This window comes from Aquila chrysaetos, chromosome 26 (genome assembly GCF_900496995.4).
Source record: "Aquila chrysaetos chrysaetos chromosome 26, bAquChr1.4, whole genome shotgun sequence".
Taxonomy (NCBI): Eukaryota; Metazoa; Chordata; class Aves; order Accipitriformes; family Accipitridae; genus Aquila; species Aquila chrysaetos.
In genome coordinates this window covers 1,274,057-1,290,737 of record NC_044029.1, presented here as the reverse complement: position 1 = coordinate 1,290,737, position 16,681 = coordinate 1,274,057, and the positions used below count along the sequence as shown (strand labels likewise).

General features: G+C 51.6%; 1 protein-coding gene and 1 long non-coding RNA gene across 3 annotated transcripts; one reads left to right on the top strand and one right to left on the bottom strand.

The window, feature by feature from the left end:
• Nucleotides 1–964: 964 nt before the first annotated feature.
• LOC115336303 lies at nt 965–7,427 on the bottom strand. Its single transcript, XR_003921689.2, has 2 exons — nt 4,320–7,427; nt 965–2,069 (listed from the first exon to the last, which is right to left on the bottom strand). It is a non-coding gene; the product is annotated as an uncharacterized LOC115336303 (long non-coding RNA).
• A 284-nt stretch (nt 7,428–7,711) lies between these two features.
• Nucleotides 7,712–16,507, top strand: ARHGDIB (Rho GDP dissociation inhibitor beta). 2 transcript variants are annotated; one of them, XM_030003124.2, is made up of 6 exons: nt 7,712–7,840; nt 11,486–11,674; nt 12,246–12,329; nt 13,158–13,234; nt 14,735–14,798; nt 15,715–16,507. In XM_030003124.2, the coding sequence occupies exons 2-6, from the start codon at nt 11,497–11,499 to the stop codon at nt 15,912–15,914; spliced, it is 603 nt and encodes a 200-aa protein (XP_029858984.1). In that variant the 5' UTR covers nt 7,712–7,840; nt 11,486–11,496; the 3' UTR covers nt 15,915–16,507. The 2 variants fall into 2 exon arrangements, with proteins under 2 accessions (XP_029858984.1, XP_029858985.1); XM_030003125.2 differs by lacking the exon at nt 7,712–7,840 and adding an exon at nt 11,346–11,369.
• Nucleotides 16,508–16,681: the final 174 nt, after the last annotated feature.

The window sequence follows — 16,681 nt, the reverse complement described above, 5'->3', positions numbered from 1 at the left end:
TTTTCTTCTGAGTAGTGAGTCTGGCCTTTCTTGGAACAGATAACCAAGCCTTACCATCTAATACTCACAAGACTGCTACACTGGTATGATACCCTTAACTTACATGAACTTCTCCCCGATGGGCATAAATAAAAGGAAAACCAGAATGAATCCTCTCTTTTTTTAGGTAGCACTTTTCACCCACAGATCTCAAAACACAGAGCTAAATTTTCATCATCCCTATTTGTAGGTATGGAAGCTGATGGACAGAAAGTTCACAGACCTGCAGATGAGACCCAGACATCCAGACATCTGCTGTGGGGGCTGATGTGCTTAGCCACGCAGCACAAAAAGCTCAGTGCTTTATAACTGCTTTGTGATTCATTGTTTAAGAGCATCCCCCTGCTCACTGCAGAGTTGTCCCATGAGAAAGCAGTAACATTAGTGAGTGTCCTCTCCCTGCACTAACTTTGCTTAATGTCTGCATCCAGGCTGTTGGTAGTGCTGCAATGGGATTGAGTTTGTTAGATCATTTTAAAAAGCTTCCTCTCTTTCCTGTTTTCATACTGCCCACAGTTAAAATATCTGGTTTTTTTCTTTTATAAGATTATTTTTCTCCTGAATGCCATTTACAGTACATGCTTGACATTAATATAGTGAATCATGACCTGATATTTTTCCCTTTTTTTGATCAAACCCAGGTAGTTAATCTTGTTACCTATCTGACTGCCGACTGCCAGAAAGCAGAGCATACGGTTGCTCTTAAAAATGTACGTGAATAACACAGTTTTCACAGTATTGTCTCAAGGGTCTGTCTTAGATTTTTTTTTTTCCATAATTGATTCCTTCTCTATGAATTACATGCCATATACCTGTGAACAGTGATTAAATGATGCACTAACACTCATTAAAATGATCATGCATTGAACTAAAGAGAGAAGTAATACTGCCTTGTTTAAAACAAACAAAACCAACGACAAAAAAAGAGACTGCAAGAGGGTGTTTTTATTTAAATGGAAATCAGATAATTCCAGAGCTTTATTCAGTTTAGAACAGTGAAGCAAATGATTCAGTGTCACTGGGCTAAGAAGAAGAAACTGTACACAAGTCAGCTCCAGATGTCTTCTTTCCTGACAGCTCCTTTTCTCATCTTTTTTCTGAACGATCAATTCTTTCTCCTTGGCAACCAGCAGCCCAATAAAGAAAGGCTCTTCTAAAACATTTTGGTAAAATGTTTCTTTCTTCTTCTTAAGGGGACACATCTCTTCCTATGGCTTTCACACCATGCTACAGACATACTCTTCTTTCCTCCTCCTACCAGATAAAAGCACCGCTGTGCAATCTCATTCAGTTCAGCTCTTTGCCACCATTATTATGATTTTTTTCATGTAACAGCTGAGGCTTTCAAACAGAAATGATTGCTTCTGGGGAGCATCTCGCACTCTCCTTGGGAACATTCAACTAATGGGCAGGGGAGGCAGCTCTTCCTGCTCCATTATCTTGTCTCTTGGGTGGCTGCTCACCTCCCAGACACGTGGATGCTAAATGCTCTAGCTGCCATGTGATAGCAGATCCCTGGTGGAAATAACTCTGAAAGGGGAAAAGCAAGGGGATGAAAATGTGAATCAAATTTTTTTTTTAATTTTCTCCTTCTATTGCTCAGGTGTATTGCCAGGTACTAAGCCTTCTGTTCTCCCCTCAGGATCTTGCAAATGCATAGGGTTTAATGTTTTAATGGGTTTTTTTTAATAGCCTTTCACTGGCAGATCCTGACCTTTCTTTTAATTTAAAGTCTCTACACTCTTGCTTTCCAGTGGAGGTACACACCTCTATAAAGTGAATTAGAGCCTCTTACTGGGAGGCTGTAAGGATATTTCTGTGCTAAGAACGTGAAACTGCAGCCTACTTCTGGGGTCCAGTCAAGCATCATAAACACATCACGTACTAAGTGAATTGTTTAGTAGCCATCATTGCACGCTGGGCGAACACATGTTGCACAAAGGATGTTCTGACAGTTTCATATACACAAAGATTTATTTGTGGGGTCCATAGCTGATGGCGTACTTCGACTGTAATGGTGAAAGTTATTTCTAGAGAAAAATGAAAATAAAGGAAAAGGAGAGAGAGAGAAAAAGGGGAAACTTTCCCCAGTGGCCAGCTGGGAAGGGCAATGAAGGGGTCCCGTAGGAGCATCCTCCTCAGAGGGCTCTCTCCAGTGCAGCAGGTGATGACAGTGAAAATGATGAGGAGGATGATTTCTTGCCGTGCTTTGCCTTAGCATTATACACTTTTCATCAGGACCCACTTAAACTCCCTATTGGTTATTCCCGGTTGTGATTCTGTTAGATCTGGGTGGAGAATGCTCCTCGCGTGCGAATGTTGCACATTCATTGCTTGTTAAGCTTCTGTGAATAGATATTATTGGATAATACTTACTGAGAATTTAAATAGCTGTTACCTGCTTTGTTGAGCACCACACTTGTTTTTCTCTTTTCTATACTAAAGTCTACAAAACAAGAGATAAAGGAGAGGGAGGAGGGGCAGTTCTCACACCAGTGCTTTCAGTGAGAATCCACCACAATAACGCTGTGGGGGTTTGCAGAGGCAGGGCTGGGAGAGCAATAATATGGGAACAGCACCAGTGCAATAAAGGAAAAATGTTGCCACAGAGACGCTGATAATTGCTGCCTCCAGGCTTCAGGGAGAGGTTATGTAGCTGCAAGCAGCATGCTCTGAGCACTGCTAAGGCTAAAGCACCAAGGTACATCAGGCACCTAAGAGGTAGTGGGAGCCTGGACACAGCCTGACATGGAGCCATGAATTCCAGTATAAAATCAAGGTCTCTGTTGAGAGGAGTGTTTAGTGCAGGCAATGCAGGGTGCAGCTGGCAAGAGAGATTTTCTAAGGCCAGCAGAGGAGGAGAGGATGCCACAGCTTTCCTAATTTAGTCCCAGCTTCGGCTCTGGCTGTTTTGGAGGAAAGTCACAACGCAAGGAGGAGTGCTTGGATAAATACCTCCTAACACCCTGCCTGGTGATCAGCTTAGGGCTGAGATTTGATTACACTTGCTGAGATTTGACCTTACATAACCACCTGTTTTCTGAGAGGTCCTAAAATAATCCAGTCCTCTTTCAAATCCAGCTCCGGTGGGTGACTTCTGTAGCACCCCGCTCCCTGCAAGACAGCGGCTCCCACCACGACATCCACTGAGGGATGGAGAGCAGAAGCTGCTTTCCTCCATGCTGGGCTCTGGAGTGCAGGGGGGGCAGAGAAGACACCCCTGCTCCCCGGGGGCAGGGACCTTCTTGCCCTCACCCAGCCCCGTCCTCCCACTCTCCCCCTTCCACTCCCTTAGCTCTCCCTCTCCCTTACTGGGCTGCTCTGTCCATCCTCAGCCTTTCCCGGGCTAGCCTCTGGAGGAAACTGGCTCTGCTTTGCCCCCACTCTCTCGTTCCCAACCAAATCCTTTTCCTTTCTCCCTCTTGCTGTTCCCCTTGCTCCTCCAGGGGAGTCGAGTCATCCAGAAGTGACATGTGAAGTCTTTGCGCACCTTCAGGCTGGAGATGGGGGTTATGGGATTAGCACGTTAACCGGCCTGAAAGCTGCTTAGACAAGCATTACATCTCCAATCTTCTCTCCATCTCTCAGGGAGATCTCTTCTGGAGGAGCTGGAGAGACAGCGCACCCAGTCACGTTTTCTGGGGTCAGCTCCTCACCCAGCTGAGAGCCCTCAAGTCCTGTGGCCGGGTGGTTTGAAGGGATTGCCATGGGATCGGGGGGTGGGAAACCCAGCTGAGCCCTTACCAGGGCCTCTGTGGCTGCAGCCCAAAGTGCCTTCTTCCTCCTTGCTCTCCATGCTGAATATTGACTCCCTTGCCCGGCACCATGCCTAGCCCCCATCCCTTTCCTCCCTTCCCACCCCACTCCTTTGCAGAGCTTTAGGAGGGGTGAGTGGCACCGAGTAGGAAGAAGATGGGCTCCATGTGTGCTAGGCACAGCAGGATCAACCTTGGGATTGCCTTTTAAACCAAATCCTGTGTTGTTTTTTTATGCGGAATGAATTCATGCTTCACTGGCTGCATCTCCCTGTTTATCCTGCTTAACTGGGAGGCGGAGGAGGCAGTGCTGGGTTTACCAAGGAGTTGGGTGGCACCTCGTGATGCAGTGAACGTCTCCTCCTACGGCAAGGAAAGGCCTTGTGTCTGAGCTCCCTGACCTGTCACCTTCCCCCACGCTCATCACCTCGTGACTTACCTCCTCCCATCCCTGGAGGAGAAAGGGTCTCCGCACGTAGTGAGGGACACCATCTGGGGACACCCATGCCCAAAACTGACGCTTACCTCGCAGCAGCTGTTGACGTGAGTTTGCTGCACCGTGGGGTTGTCTTCCCGACGTACCCCTGCGGTCTTCCTGGAGACTGCAAAAAGCTTGAGGGGCAGGTAAAGGTCATCACAGTGACAGGATTCGGCACCATTATTCATTAGAGAGAAATCTAAGTTAGTAATGCTATGTACTGAGTTCAGTGCAAATGCAAATGAGGAGCCCCAAACCAAACCACTTTACAAGAGCAGTACTAAAAAATATTACACTATCGGGCCTCTTAAAATTACAAAAATGGGTTCCCTGCCTGGACTGAAATCTTGCTTTATTTTTCCCCTCAGAGCTTTCAGCCTGGGAAATTTCAGCTCCAAATTAGACAGTTTTGGAAATTAAGAGTAGGTGAAAGTAAAGGATTCTAACAGGTGAGGGTTTCCTGAATTAGTCACTTCTAAAGGCTGTAAAATAGTTCCTTGCCTCAAACGCAGCCACCTCTTCTGCAGAAGATGGAGAAGATGTTTAGCAGCACGCAGCAGCAGTGTACCACCAATCTAAAAAATTAAAATCCAGAAATGCTGGGCAGCTTATGGCAGCAATCCAAACTCAAATAGAAAAAAAATGCCATGCCTCCTTTTTTTAATCTTACAACTTTTAAGAAATCTCAAGATTTGTTGGGTCCAACAAGGTGCTGCAGAAGGTATATGACTGTTGAGAGGAAAGGCTGTGTAGTTGAAGGATATACACTTAAAAATTTGCATGAACTTTTAGCTATTTACTTGAAATAAGTTCAGACACTAGCGACTGATCACACATATTAATGTGATCAACTAATTGTACAACCAACTGTGATCAGTGAGGTCAAAGTAAATGAGACCTAATCATAGTATTTTAAGCAGAAAATATTATTTTCCAACTAAGAACACATTTGAAATACTACGGTTTCTTTTGCAATAAAGCAGGTACTCTCTAGCTGTTGTCCTTGCCTCCTTCTGTCACAGGCATAAGAATTGGCTGGGGTTGGGCAACGTCTGCCAAGAGGTCATCTTCATTGCATGGCATCAGTTTGTCAGAGATTAAATACCCGGTGGTAGGGATTTGCTTTCAGTGTTGTTCTGCTCCAACACGGTTCAAAACCTGCCCTTCTTCCAGCAGATCAGTGACGTGGTTCCCCAGCAGGATGCTGGATATGCTGACCCAAAGGATGATGCCTGGCTTCTAAGCTCCCATCTGCTCGGCATGGTGCGTATCCAACGTCTGCAGCTCGTTCTCACCCCTCTTACCAACAGGAAGATGAAGCACAGAGCAATGACATGATTTGCCCATGATTATATACTGGCTAATTTCTAATCTAGGAGTAAAATCTGTTTTGCCTGCGTGCTAGGCAGACGTGCCAATATAGGCTGAGCATACATACCTATGGTGGCACACAGCTATACACCCCTATACCTCTATGCACATTTTTGGATATACTGGTCTTGACATATGCTGACACACATTTAGAAATAGTGTGCAAATAGCTACACAAAGACACAGGCAGTCTGGTATTTATCTCCAACTAAAAAAAACAAGGGAAAGCTAAACCCTACTATCATCCAGCAAAAATGATCATAATAACGCTACAGTTATGATTGCATTGGTGTGTCTGTACACAGCTGCTAAAACCAAGGAAATCTCAAGCCAAGCCATGAGCAAACTGTAACCTCAACCCACACACCCTCCCAGCCAAAAGGGTGTTCTGGTCTCCCAGTACAAACTGGGGAGTCTACTGAAATCAGAGAGTTAGTCCAGACAGCACAGGAACCAAGACAAGGAGTTGATGTACAAGACGCAGAGGCTGCTTAACAAGACCATTTCCTCAAAGCTCCCCATAATTAACACATCCAACTCTTCACACCTTTCCCAGGCCAGGACTGTTCACATGAAAAATTTGAGCCACCATAACATGGCACTGTCACTGAAAGAATTTTCTCTGTCCTTTCCCCATCCCTATCCCACACAGCTCCTTCCCTTGTGCTGGCACAAGGGTTGAGCCACATTTGGCCATCATGAACAAGGACTGGGAAACGTATCTGGGTTTAAAACTCAGTGGTATATACTTATGGCTTTGCTTACATATATTTGTCAGGTACGTTTTAAGCTCAGCTCAGTGCTGTATTCAGCTCAGTTCTCTTGTGCTGGCCCATGGGGAGTGTTAGCGTAGGAATGAAAAAGAGCAGCAGAGAATAAAATAATTTCTTTTGGTGGTGAAGCTATTTCATGGAGGCTTAAAATGTTTCTGAGGCTACAGCCCCTGCTAAATGGAAATCCACTGCCAGCCAGACATATGTTCTGTTTGTCCCTTGAAATGCATGAGGTCAGAATTAAAGTGCCACCCGCATCCTAAATGAAAGCTATGGTAGGCTGGGAAAATCAGTCCCCCTCGTCTGAGATCTGTCCATCCCTGAAGGAGAGCTCTCTTACGCAGTTGTTGGCAACCTTTAAAAATTTGTGTACAAGAAATGTTTCCTAATGGAGATGTGGATGTGGGGCAGTGAATTTAAGCCCATTGACAATAGATTTGCTTTGCTTATTTTGCTTCTGCAAGTGCATTAAGAGCAGTCTATCAGTCATTGCAGATCCAGATTTGCTGGTTGCAAACCAATGATCTAATTTGTTCTTAAATTGTGCACCGAGGACTGTGAGTGTGAAGGATTTATGTGACTGAAGAACTAAGTGGGCACTCCGTGAGTGGAAAAGAAAGAGAAAATATGCTGATATTTCAGAAAGGAAGTGCTGTAAAATCTTTCCGATCATTTAAGCATCCCTGGGAAATGAGAGCTTGTTCTTCCTGAGGTAGCTGATCTTTGAAACTGCTTGCGTGAAAATGGCTGGGAGTTGGGAACAATTAGCTGATTAAGTACAGCAGGTAGCATGTGTTAACCAGGAAAAATGAGGTTCATCAGCAATAACCCCCATTTGCCCACCCTCATATCCCCCCACGTATGCAGAAATACACTCAACCTGATTCTCCGCTTATTTTAATCGGTATAAATCAGGGCCAGCTTTTGAAACGGACCCTAATTACACCGGCAAAATAAACAAAATAAAGACCAGGGCTGAAAAAACAAAGCCCCCCCCCCCGCCGGTGGGCACAGCAGCACGCCCCGAGAGCCCGCAGTCCCGCACGGAGAAGCCCCCCCCGCGTCCCCAGCCGGGCTCAGCGTCCGCAGACAAAGCCCTGCGCACCCCCCCGCGCAAAAAGAGCGCAGCGCCGGGCGGGCGGGCGCGCAAACAACGCGGGGCAGCGCAGCGGGCGGAGGGCTGCAGCATGCGGGACCGCGCAGGGCTTCCTCTGCGAGTGGGCTGGGGGGGGCGGCGGCTGCTTTGCTTTTTCTTTTTTTTTTGCCTGTGAGTGTGTGGTGGTTTTTTTTTTTTTTTTTTTTTTTTTTTTTTTTTTTTTTTTTTTTTTTTTTTGCTGCTCTCTCTTCACCAACTTCCTTCCTGCTCCAACTGCCAAAGCTCAAAGCTGAGCGCTCAGCGCGGAGGACCCCGGACCGCTCAGCCGGTGAGTACGAGGGGAGGATGCGGGGGGAGCCTGCCGGGGATGGAGGGGGGGCCAGAGGAACGGGCTCTCCCCCCCCCCCCCCCCCCCGGCTCCTTCTCCCCTGACGCCGCGCAACTTTGCGCCTTTGTTCCCGTTGTCCAGCCTTGCCCGGAGAGACGGGCAGGGCCCTGCCCGCAGCCCGGGGGGAGTCGGGCTCCGCGCTGGGATGGGGGGGGGGAGGGAGGGAGGGAGGGGAGGGGGCGGCCCCGGGGCCGGGGGGGGGGAGACCCGGCGGTCCCCCGGGGTGTCTGGGCGGTAAGGGTCGCTTTTTGCCTTCGCACCCCAGGGGGGTGGGATGGGGAGGTCGGGGCCAGGGGTGCTGGTGGGGGGGGGGGGGTTACTCCCACCCCGGAGGAAAATCGCTTCCTCCCTGCCAAACCCGCTTCCTGGAGATAAGCCCTCGATCGGGGAGGCGGGGGGGGGGGGGGGGGGGGTGGTGCGTGCGTGTGTGTGTGCTTTGGAGGAGTGATGCACAGAGCGAGGGCAAATAAAACGCTGCTCCTGTGACACCCCAATTTGTGCCCTGTGGTGGCATGGGGGGGGGGGGGGGTCGAGGAGGTGCCCACCATCCAGCCTGACTGCTGCCCCCCCCTTCCCCTCCTGCTGCAGGTGCGAGGGCAGCCACCCACCCCCGGCACAGGCAGAGCCGCTCGCACCCCTGAGCGGGGCACGATTCCTCCTCCGCCTCCCGCAGCCAGGTCTCTCTCTGGCAGGGGGTCCCGAGCGCTGCCCCTGCCCCTCTCTCTGCTGCTTTGTGGGTGCTGCCAGGCCGCAGGGGTGCAGGTGATGCACAGCGGCGGGTTGGGGCTGCAGGAAACAGGAAAAACGTGGCGGGGTATCACCCAGATTTCTCCTTGTATAGAGCATTTATAGGTTAATTTTCTCATTTTTAATGAGGCTCGAAGCCTGAAGGCCGTAGGGGGTCTCCGTCTTAGCCCAGCCCCTGGCCTGGGCAGTGACACAGGAGCCCAGGGACCCCGAGAGTTGGGCACCAACATGCTCGCTCCGGGGAAGTGCTGGTGCCCGAGCCCAGTAGCACGTCTAAGGTTGCAGAAGGGACCAGTCGCAGAGCTGGAGCGAGCAGAGGCAGGGGCGGCTGAGATGGGAGCTTTCCTCTTGGTCACCTGCTGCCTGGGAATTTGACGGGAAGGCAGGGTCAGGTCCACAACCTGGGGAGAAATGCCAGGACAGGGTCTGATCGGTGCGGTCCTGAGACACGTGTGAGCCGGGGGGTGTTCAGCCCAGGCAGCCTGGCTGGTCCCGTTCCCCTCAGGCTCTTGCTGTTGGCACTGCAGGCTGCCTGTCCACCTCTGTGGGAGGTTTTCAGAGCCTAAAAGCATCCTCCCTCAAGCGAGCCACCCCCACAGGCTGGCAGGGAAAGCCTCTGCGGCATGCGTGATGCAAAGGGAAGGTCTGAGGGATGGGAAACAACCTGCTGGTCCAGCCCTGACTCTCTGCCTTTTCTCCACATGTGGCCAGAGATGTCTCTCTCCATCGCCTGGGTCTCTCCCTCTCCTGTGATAAACCACAAAAACCCCGTGGAGGATGGGGGCAGGCAGGCAGCTCTGCTCTGTGGTTGTAGCTGTGGCAGATGCAACCTAGTATCACGAGAGATTTTGGGAGAGTGGAAATGACTCAGATCCGCAGCTGGAGCCCAAGTGGAAGGCAAGACCTGGCGGTGGCTGCCAGGGCTCATCACGTCCTCTTCCTGCGCCGAGCGCGGGGTGGCACTGAGGGGATCGCGAGGCTTTGTAAGGTGACCGTGCCGGGGCTGCAGAGCAGTGGGGCCTGAGCAATCGTTGATTTCATGAGGGAGCTTCTGGTTTCCTTCCTCATGAGGACAAGCTCAAGGGCCTTTCCCAAGGTGCGTAAGTCCTTAGCACTCCTAGGGCTGAACGTGAACTCAGCCAAGGTTATTCAGCTGCTGGGACATGCTTCCTTTCCCGTTCATGTGAGTTGGGATTGCCTTTTATTTCCCAGCTGCCCGCTCTGCGCTAGTTCCTGACTCACCACAAAATGCCATTGCAAAGTAGTCTTGCATCAGAGCCGTTGTCCATTACCGTGCCCGACTGAGTCGTCTTGTTCCTGTGCTGCTCCGTCCTTCTCTGTCCCTCTGTACCACGCCAATATACCCCTCCTTGAATTTTTTCCATGGGTCTCACCCGTGCTGGGATTGCACCGGGAGGTCTGCGTATTACACATCGCTGCCTGATGACACTTGCTGATTCACCCTGAACTGTTGCGTATACTTTTTTTTTTTTTTTAATTTCCTTTCTGTTTTAATGAATGAGAAAACTATCCTGGTAGCTCCCAATTTAACTTTTGGGAGCAGGGGCAAATGTTAAGGCCACAGCTGCAGAGAGGGTTAAAGGGCTTGCTGGGGAAATTGCAAATAAGCAGGCAAAAGGGGAATTTTCAGCAGGGACAGCCTCTGAGAAGGAGCTAATGTAAGGATAAGCTGAAGTGAACTGAATGATCTGTGTAGCTTGACCAAATCTCCTCGCTGCCAAACGGCAAGATGGCTTGGCCGTTGACGACACCCATCACGGCACCAGGGCACTGCTCCGTTTGTCAGCTGTTCTCTGAAGAGTGGGAAGGTGGCTAGGACCATGCGGCTGGCTCCGTGAGGCAGGCAGCTGACTAAGGGGGACCTGGCACAGCTCTGCTCACCTCTCCTGCCTTTGTCTCCTGTTCCCCATTCCCTGCCCTCTGCCTGGCTGCCCATCAGCTGATCTCTCCCCGCTCTGGCTCCCATTTGGGATGCCACCCAAGGAGCTTCTCCTGCGTTCAGCGGCGCGTGTACCGGCCGTGCTGGCTGCGGGTTCCAGCCGTCCTGCCTCTCCTTTCCGAGAAGCCCCACCGATGCAGCGCAGGTACGCGGGGCTGCTCCGCAGCCAGGCTGGATGCGGTCACCATCACCGTCGCGCGTCCTTCCTCAGCGGGAAGGAGACCTGATGGGTGCGCGAAGTGAGCTGTTCTGGGGAGCAAGCACCGGGAACGCCAGCAGATAGACTGTAGCGGGTGCGTTTCCTTGAGGGCTTCAATTAATTTGCTGATATAAGGGAGTTGCTGTCAGGTATTCGATCTTTGTACGAAATGCTGCCTGACCGTGGCTTCTAACCTGTTACGAGAGGGTGAGTGAAACCTCTGGCCTGGGCTTTATTCATGTCTGTGTGTGGCAGTGGCTCTTTGTGCAAGATAGCTCGCAAGCGCTGAAACCTCGTGCGGTGGCTTGTAATTGCAGGGTTGCCGGCCAGCAACCGTGCTGCAGAGTGGCTGTAAATCACTCCGGTCTCAGCCTCCGCTCCCGCACCTCCTCCCCGGGAGGGAAGAATGGTGTAGGTCTGCGTGTGCGCGTGGTGCCTGCAGGGAGAGGAGCGGGGGCAGAGGGGGATTGTGTTCGAGCCAGAATATCAGCACGGCAGTGTCGGGATCGCAGCCGATCGCCGTCGCCATTTGCCTGTAACGATCCCGCTGCGTTCAGCGCTGGGCGGGTGCCTGCCTGCCCACGGGGACTGAGCCAAACCGTGGCCAGAGCGAGTCCCCCCGGGGACGCGACCCCCCTCCAGAGCAATCCCATTGACTGTCCCCTCCTCTGTAACCCAGACCAAGCGACCATGACTGAGAAGACCCAAGAGCCTCATGTGGAGGAAGATGATGATGAGCTGGATGGGAAACTCAACTACAAACCTCCTCCCCAGAAAACACTGCAGGAGCTGCAAGAGTTGGACAAGGACGATGAAAGCCTCGCTAAGTACAAGAAGTCCCTGCTGGGAGATGGACCTGTGGTAGTAGGTAGGCTGGGGCACGCTGATAGGAAGGGACTGGGGGGATGCATCGCACCAGTGCGCTGCGGGGATGGGGCAAGGTGGCCTCAAAGAAGAGGGAGCTTTTTTCACCAGGCACATGCACTGCTTCTGCTGGAGGACTGGGGATGGGCAGGTGGAGAGGTGCACGTAAAGGAAGCAGGGAGGGTGCTCTAAGCATTACGTGTAAGGTTATGAGGGGGTGCTGGCGTCGGAAAGGGACTTGTGGTGGGATGTGTGTGGGCCTTGAAGGACTCCTGAGGGGTTAGAAACATGAGGGGACCGGTCTATGCTGAAAGGGGGTCTTGCTGCTCAGAGTGATCTTAAGAGGGGAGTCTCCTGTAGTGGAAAGACCTCCTCTAGGTATTGGGATGGAGGCTGGAGGGATCCGTGCTGAAGGACTAGGGTAGATGCATGGTCCTGTTGTGCCAAGAGAAGCTGGGTGTTCCATGAAGCGCAGTTTCTGTGTGGGAAAGCAACTCCATTTCTTCAGTGTTGTTCCCTCCCCCTGCATTTAATTTTGCAAGCTGACAGCTTCCCCCTGACTTTCCTACCTGCAGACCCAACAGCTCCCAATGTGGTGGTCACCCGACTGACCCTGGTATGTGACTCTGCTCCGGGACCGATCACTATGGACCTTACAGGTAGGCACAGACTCTGTCCTTGGGCATGAAGGGGAACAAGCAAAGGCCCTGGCACGCTTCCAGTTGGAAGGGAGTTTGTCCTTGGGATGCTACAATGGGTTTTAGAGGAACTCTGAGGGCATCTTAGCCTTGTTTCTTATTTTAAGGTATATAAGTGCGAAAAAGAGAAGGAGATGTAACAGAGGAAAATGTCAAGGGTCTTTTTCATCTAGACTGCTCTAGGAGCTCCTGGGTTTCTCCTGCCTTCTCTTCTCGTTTCCTTTCAATGAGACTTCACGAGCACAAGCGATGTGCATGTGCTCGGGTAACGGGCTGTTTTGAAACTTCAGAATCAAGCAATGCTGCGGTTCCGGCTCCTGGGGACATGGGGAGAGAACCAGGCTTCACCTTATATGGGCTTTTCTGCAGAGAGGGGAAGCTGGGCCCGGAGGAGCGGGGAGGCTTCCTGTTCAACCGAAACGCGCGGAGCCGGGGCAGGGGCTGTGAAACGCGCTCCGCTCCCCCAAACCGGGGCTGCGCGTGGGGAGGAGCACGCACACGCTCCTGCAGGAGGTGCCCAACGGCGAGTCTGTGCGTAAATATCTCCGTGTATATGTGCCCAGACCTGTGTTTGTTTAGGCATTATCTTCACAGATGTGGACACGGACGCGTACGTACGCCCAGGTGTTTCTGTGTGCGTGCTCTCGGTGCAGTTGCTTATACGTACTCGTTTTGCAGGTGTGCCGTCCTTCCAAGGGATGCTCACCTCCGACACCAGCCCCAGCCCCCCGTGCGTGGTCTCTTCTCGCTGTGACACCTCTAGCTAATGGCTTGATCCTCTCCTTACAGGTGACCTTGAAGCACTCAAGAAAGAGACCTTCGTATTAAAGGAAGGAGTGGAATACAGAGTTAAGATCCACTTCAGAGTGAGTTGGTTTCCTTCCTGTTGCTTCGTATCAGTTGCTGAGGCCGGTCAGCGGCAGTCTGTCAGATAACTAGAGCCAGGCAGCATGCCTGCCCAAAAGCTGGGCCCTTGTAAAAGTCCCCTGGGTTCAGGTGACATTCTACCCAACAAGGGACTGGGTATTTCCAGGGAATTGCTTCTGCTTGCTCGCCCCTTGGAAGAAGTTGCTTTCTCTCCACTCACGATGTTGAACAACAGGTGGTTTGGAAGCCAGATGGGCAGCTTTGGCTGAGTTTGGCTTGGCTTTTTAGCCACCAGAAAAATCTTTACTTCACACAAAGTGGGAATAGACAGGAGAAGAGAAGAGATAATGGCTTTCCGTGAAGTACTGGTTAAGTTGGCATTGCTGGGCTTCATGTATGGATAAAAAAGTTTTAATGCCATAGCATTTCGCTGAAGATACCGGAGTTGTTCTGGATCACGATATACCCAAACGGGTTCATTTCTCCCCCTCTCCCATTAAGCAGTGTGTCAGCCATTTCTTCTGTTTCCAGCTGGAAATGAAACTTGGCCACATTGCAGTGTGGCATCCAGCACTGAAGTGATCATCTCCACAAATGTTTGCTGCAGGCAAAGCTGGGCTTGGCAGAGCAGGCAAAAAGGGGAGGAGGATAGCTCTCCTGAAACGGACGAGGGAAAGTGTTAATGTTGGGGGTTCTGTAGGAAGGATTTCCCTTCTCCTCTGAGGCTTGCTCTCTCAGAGATGACTTTGTCCCTGGAGACACCTCCAGCTCTCCTTTGTGCTATGAAATATTTCCGTCTGTATCTGAGCCCTGTTGACAGGAGATGCCTGGAGCCAGACAAGTTATTCTAACTCCCTCCCTCAGTCCCAAGGCTGGTAAGAGCTGGCACCATGTGAATTCTCCCCTGGGATGTAAAAGGATCTGCCCGTTTTGTTTCCAGATTGAGTAGTGCTGTGGGGAGGCAGTGTATGCTGGAGGGGGACAGCAAGGGATACATCCAAGCTATCCATGGGAGATCTGAGGAAAGATTATGAACAAAACTGTGTCCCTCTGTCTCCTGAGGAGAAACTCGCCAGCTCCCTGTGGAGCTTAGAGGGCAGCTGGGAGCGCTCGGCTAATCTTGCCCACCCATTTGTGCTGGAGGGATGACTCTAGTCACCCATGTCTGGTTTTCAATGTGGGAATTATTAGCTGGGAACTACCTGCTTCACTTTTCTTTGCCCTCATCAGCCCGTCTTGTGGAGCTAACTGATGCGTTCCTGTCAGCTTCAAAGTCAGGGAGAGGATGGGGAAGTGCAGGAGATGCACAGAGGATGCTGTAGGTCTCCTGGCGCCTATGGAGAAGTCATGTTAGGACCCGCCACAATGTGTCCTGTGCTGAGCCTTCGAGAGCAGTGGTGTAGGGAGCCAAGATGGGTATATCTCTAAGGAGAAAGAAACCCAGCAGATACCGAACCAAATCCCTTCCCTTGATACTTATGTCTGGTCACTTCTTGCAGGTAAACAGGGACATTGTGTCGGGACTGAAATATGTGCAGCACACTTACCGGACGGGGGTGAAGGGTGAGTAAGAGCCCCTCGTGCCCTGCACACCAGTGCTCCTAGCCCTGTGTTCCCTCCGCTCAAAGAAGCGTTCCGGCAGCTCTGGGCTGGCACAGGTCCCCCCCACGTAGGAGGTGAGACTTGTCGGCAGAGTGCATTAGCCTGCACTCCGCATCGCCCAGGCCAAGCGTTTCCTGTTCCTGTGTGAACTCGGTACGAGGCGGCTCCGGTGTCTGTACGCTACACCACGTCTGCAGCAGCAGAGTCCCCGGAGACACTGCTTAGACAGTGCTTGCCACAGGTTTCCTCTCCGTACAGAGCTCTTCGCCTCCCCTCCAGCCTCTGTAGAGTGGCTCAGCCTGTGCGGAGCTTCCCACCCCTGAAAGCTCTGCCAGATGCACTTGGTAAAATTCAGAGCTGCTCTCAAGCTCCCTGCTGCGTGCAAAGCCCTGCGTTTGCCCATGGCCTCTCCTGTCTGTGCAGCGCTGCCCTGCCGGGGCAAGGCAGAGGAAAGCCCCCTTTTGTGCGCGTGCACATCCCACGTGCATTTTTGCATGCAACCACCTCTAAGGCTCCAGCGTTCTGTTCAGCACACGTAAGTACTGTCTTCTCACCAGAAAAAAGAAGTAGCAGGGATCAGGAGAGATCTTGAGCCATGTGCTGGGTTCCACTCCCTTCCAGCAGCGCATACACGTGAGAGGGTACAGACTGAGTTGCCTCTCCATCTGCCCTTCCATCCGTTTATCCTTCCAGCTGTCCTCGTGCTTCACTAACCCACTTTTTCCACTGATTCTGTTCCCCTTGCTGACAGGGAGCATCCCTTTCTCTCCCCACTATCTCCTTTCTGTCTGTGATCTGTGCTCATGCTCGTGGCTGCTTGTCTCCTTGATCGTTCCCCACCTGAGGGGCTCATCCCTTGTGGATTGTTTTCTCTTAGTGGACAAAGCCACGTTCATGGTTGGCAGCTACGGGCCACGGCCAGAGGAGTACGAGTTCCTGACGCCTATTGAGGAGGCTCCTAAGGGCATGCTGGCTCGAGGCACCTATCACAACAAGTCCTTCTTCACGGATGACGACAAGCACGACCACCTCACCTGGGAGTGGAACCTGTCCATCAAGAAGGAATGGACGGAATGAGTTCACCCAGTTTGCCTTCCCCCTTCCCATCCCCTCGCCTCCTGCACCAGTCTCCAGGTGGGCCATGCCCACCACGCTGCTCCCTCCTGCCACCGCAGCCGGCCACGGCCCTGGCAGCCCTTTGCGCGGGCGCCGGGGCTCTGTGCCAGCCTCGGTCGATGCACAGGCCTGCAGGCGGCCTTTGCTGCTGCTTCTGATACACTGAAAATCACCTGCCCGTCCTCACCGCCGCCCCATCATGACACATAGTGGGTTAAATTGGGAAGCATCTCCCTCCCTCTCTCCCAGTACTTCCTCCTGCAGCCTCCGTCTCTCCTGTACCAACTCCGGTCCCAGAAGTGCCTTTTCTAGGAAACAAGATCACCTGGCAGGGCGGACTGGTCCCTGGAAAATCCCTATCCGAGTTACACTTGCCATGTGCTCTGACTCATTGTAAATGGTTACTTACCTCCCGTGATGGTCTCCTGGTCCGTATCTGGTGCCCTACCCCGTTAAAATCCATCCTTGTGCAGGCAAAACCAGTCAGGGGGAATGCAGCTAGATGCTGTAACAAGACTTCAGTGTTTCAAGAATAAAATCAGTTTCTTCTTTTCTGCGTGAGTGTCACGTTCTTTTCTAGAGTATGTTTTTCAGTGACGTGTATGTGGAGATTGCGTTATAGGAAGGCTCGAGAGCATGTTTCAGCAGGGAAGTAGCCCTCCTCCATCAAAACGTCAGCCTCGCTCTATAGGCAAATTATTTTAGAGCTGCTTCCTTCAGGGGTTTCA

Excerpts from the sequence above, each read along its gene's own strand:
- ARHGDIB (XM_030003124.2), top strand. The coding sequence starts at position 11,497 with ATGACTGAGAAGACCCAAGAGCCTCATGTGGAGGAAGATGATGATGAG. Across the intron at positions 13,235-14,734 it reads GAGTTAAGATCCACTTCAGA|GTAAACAGGGACATTGTGTC; the intron begins GTGAGTTGGTTT and ends CACTTCTTGCAG. Across the intron at positions 14,799-15,714 it reads TTACCGGACGGGGGTGAAGG|TGGACAAAGCCACGTTCATG; the intron begins GTGAGTAAGAGC and ends GTTTTCTCTTAG.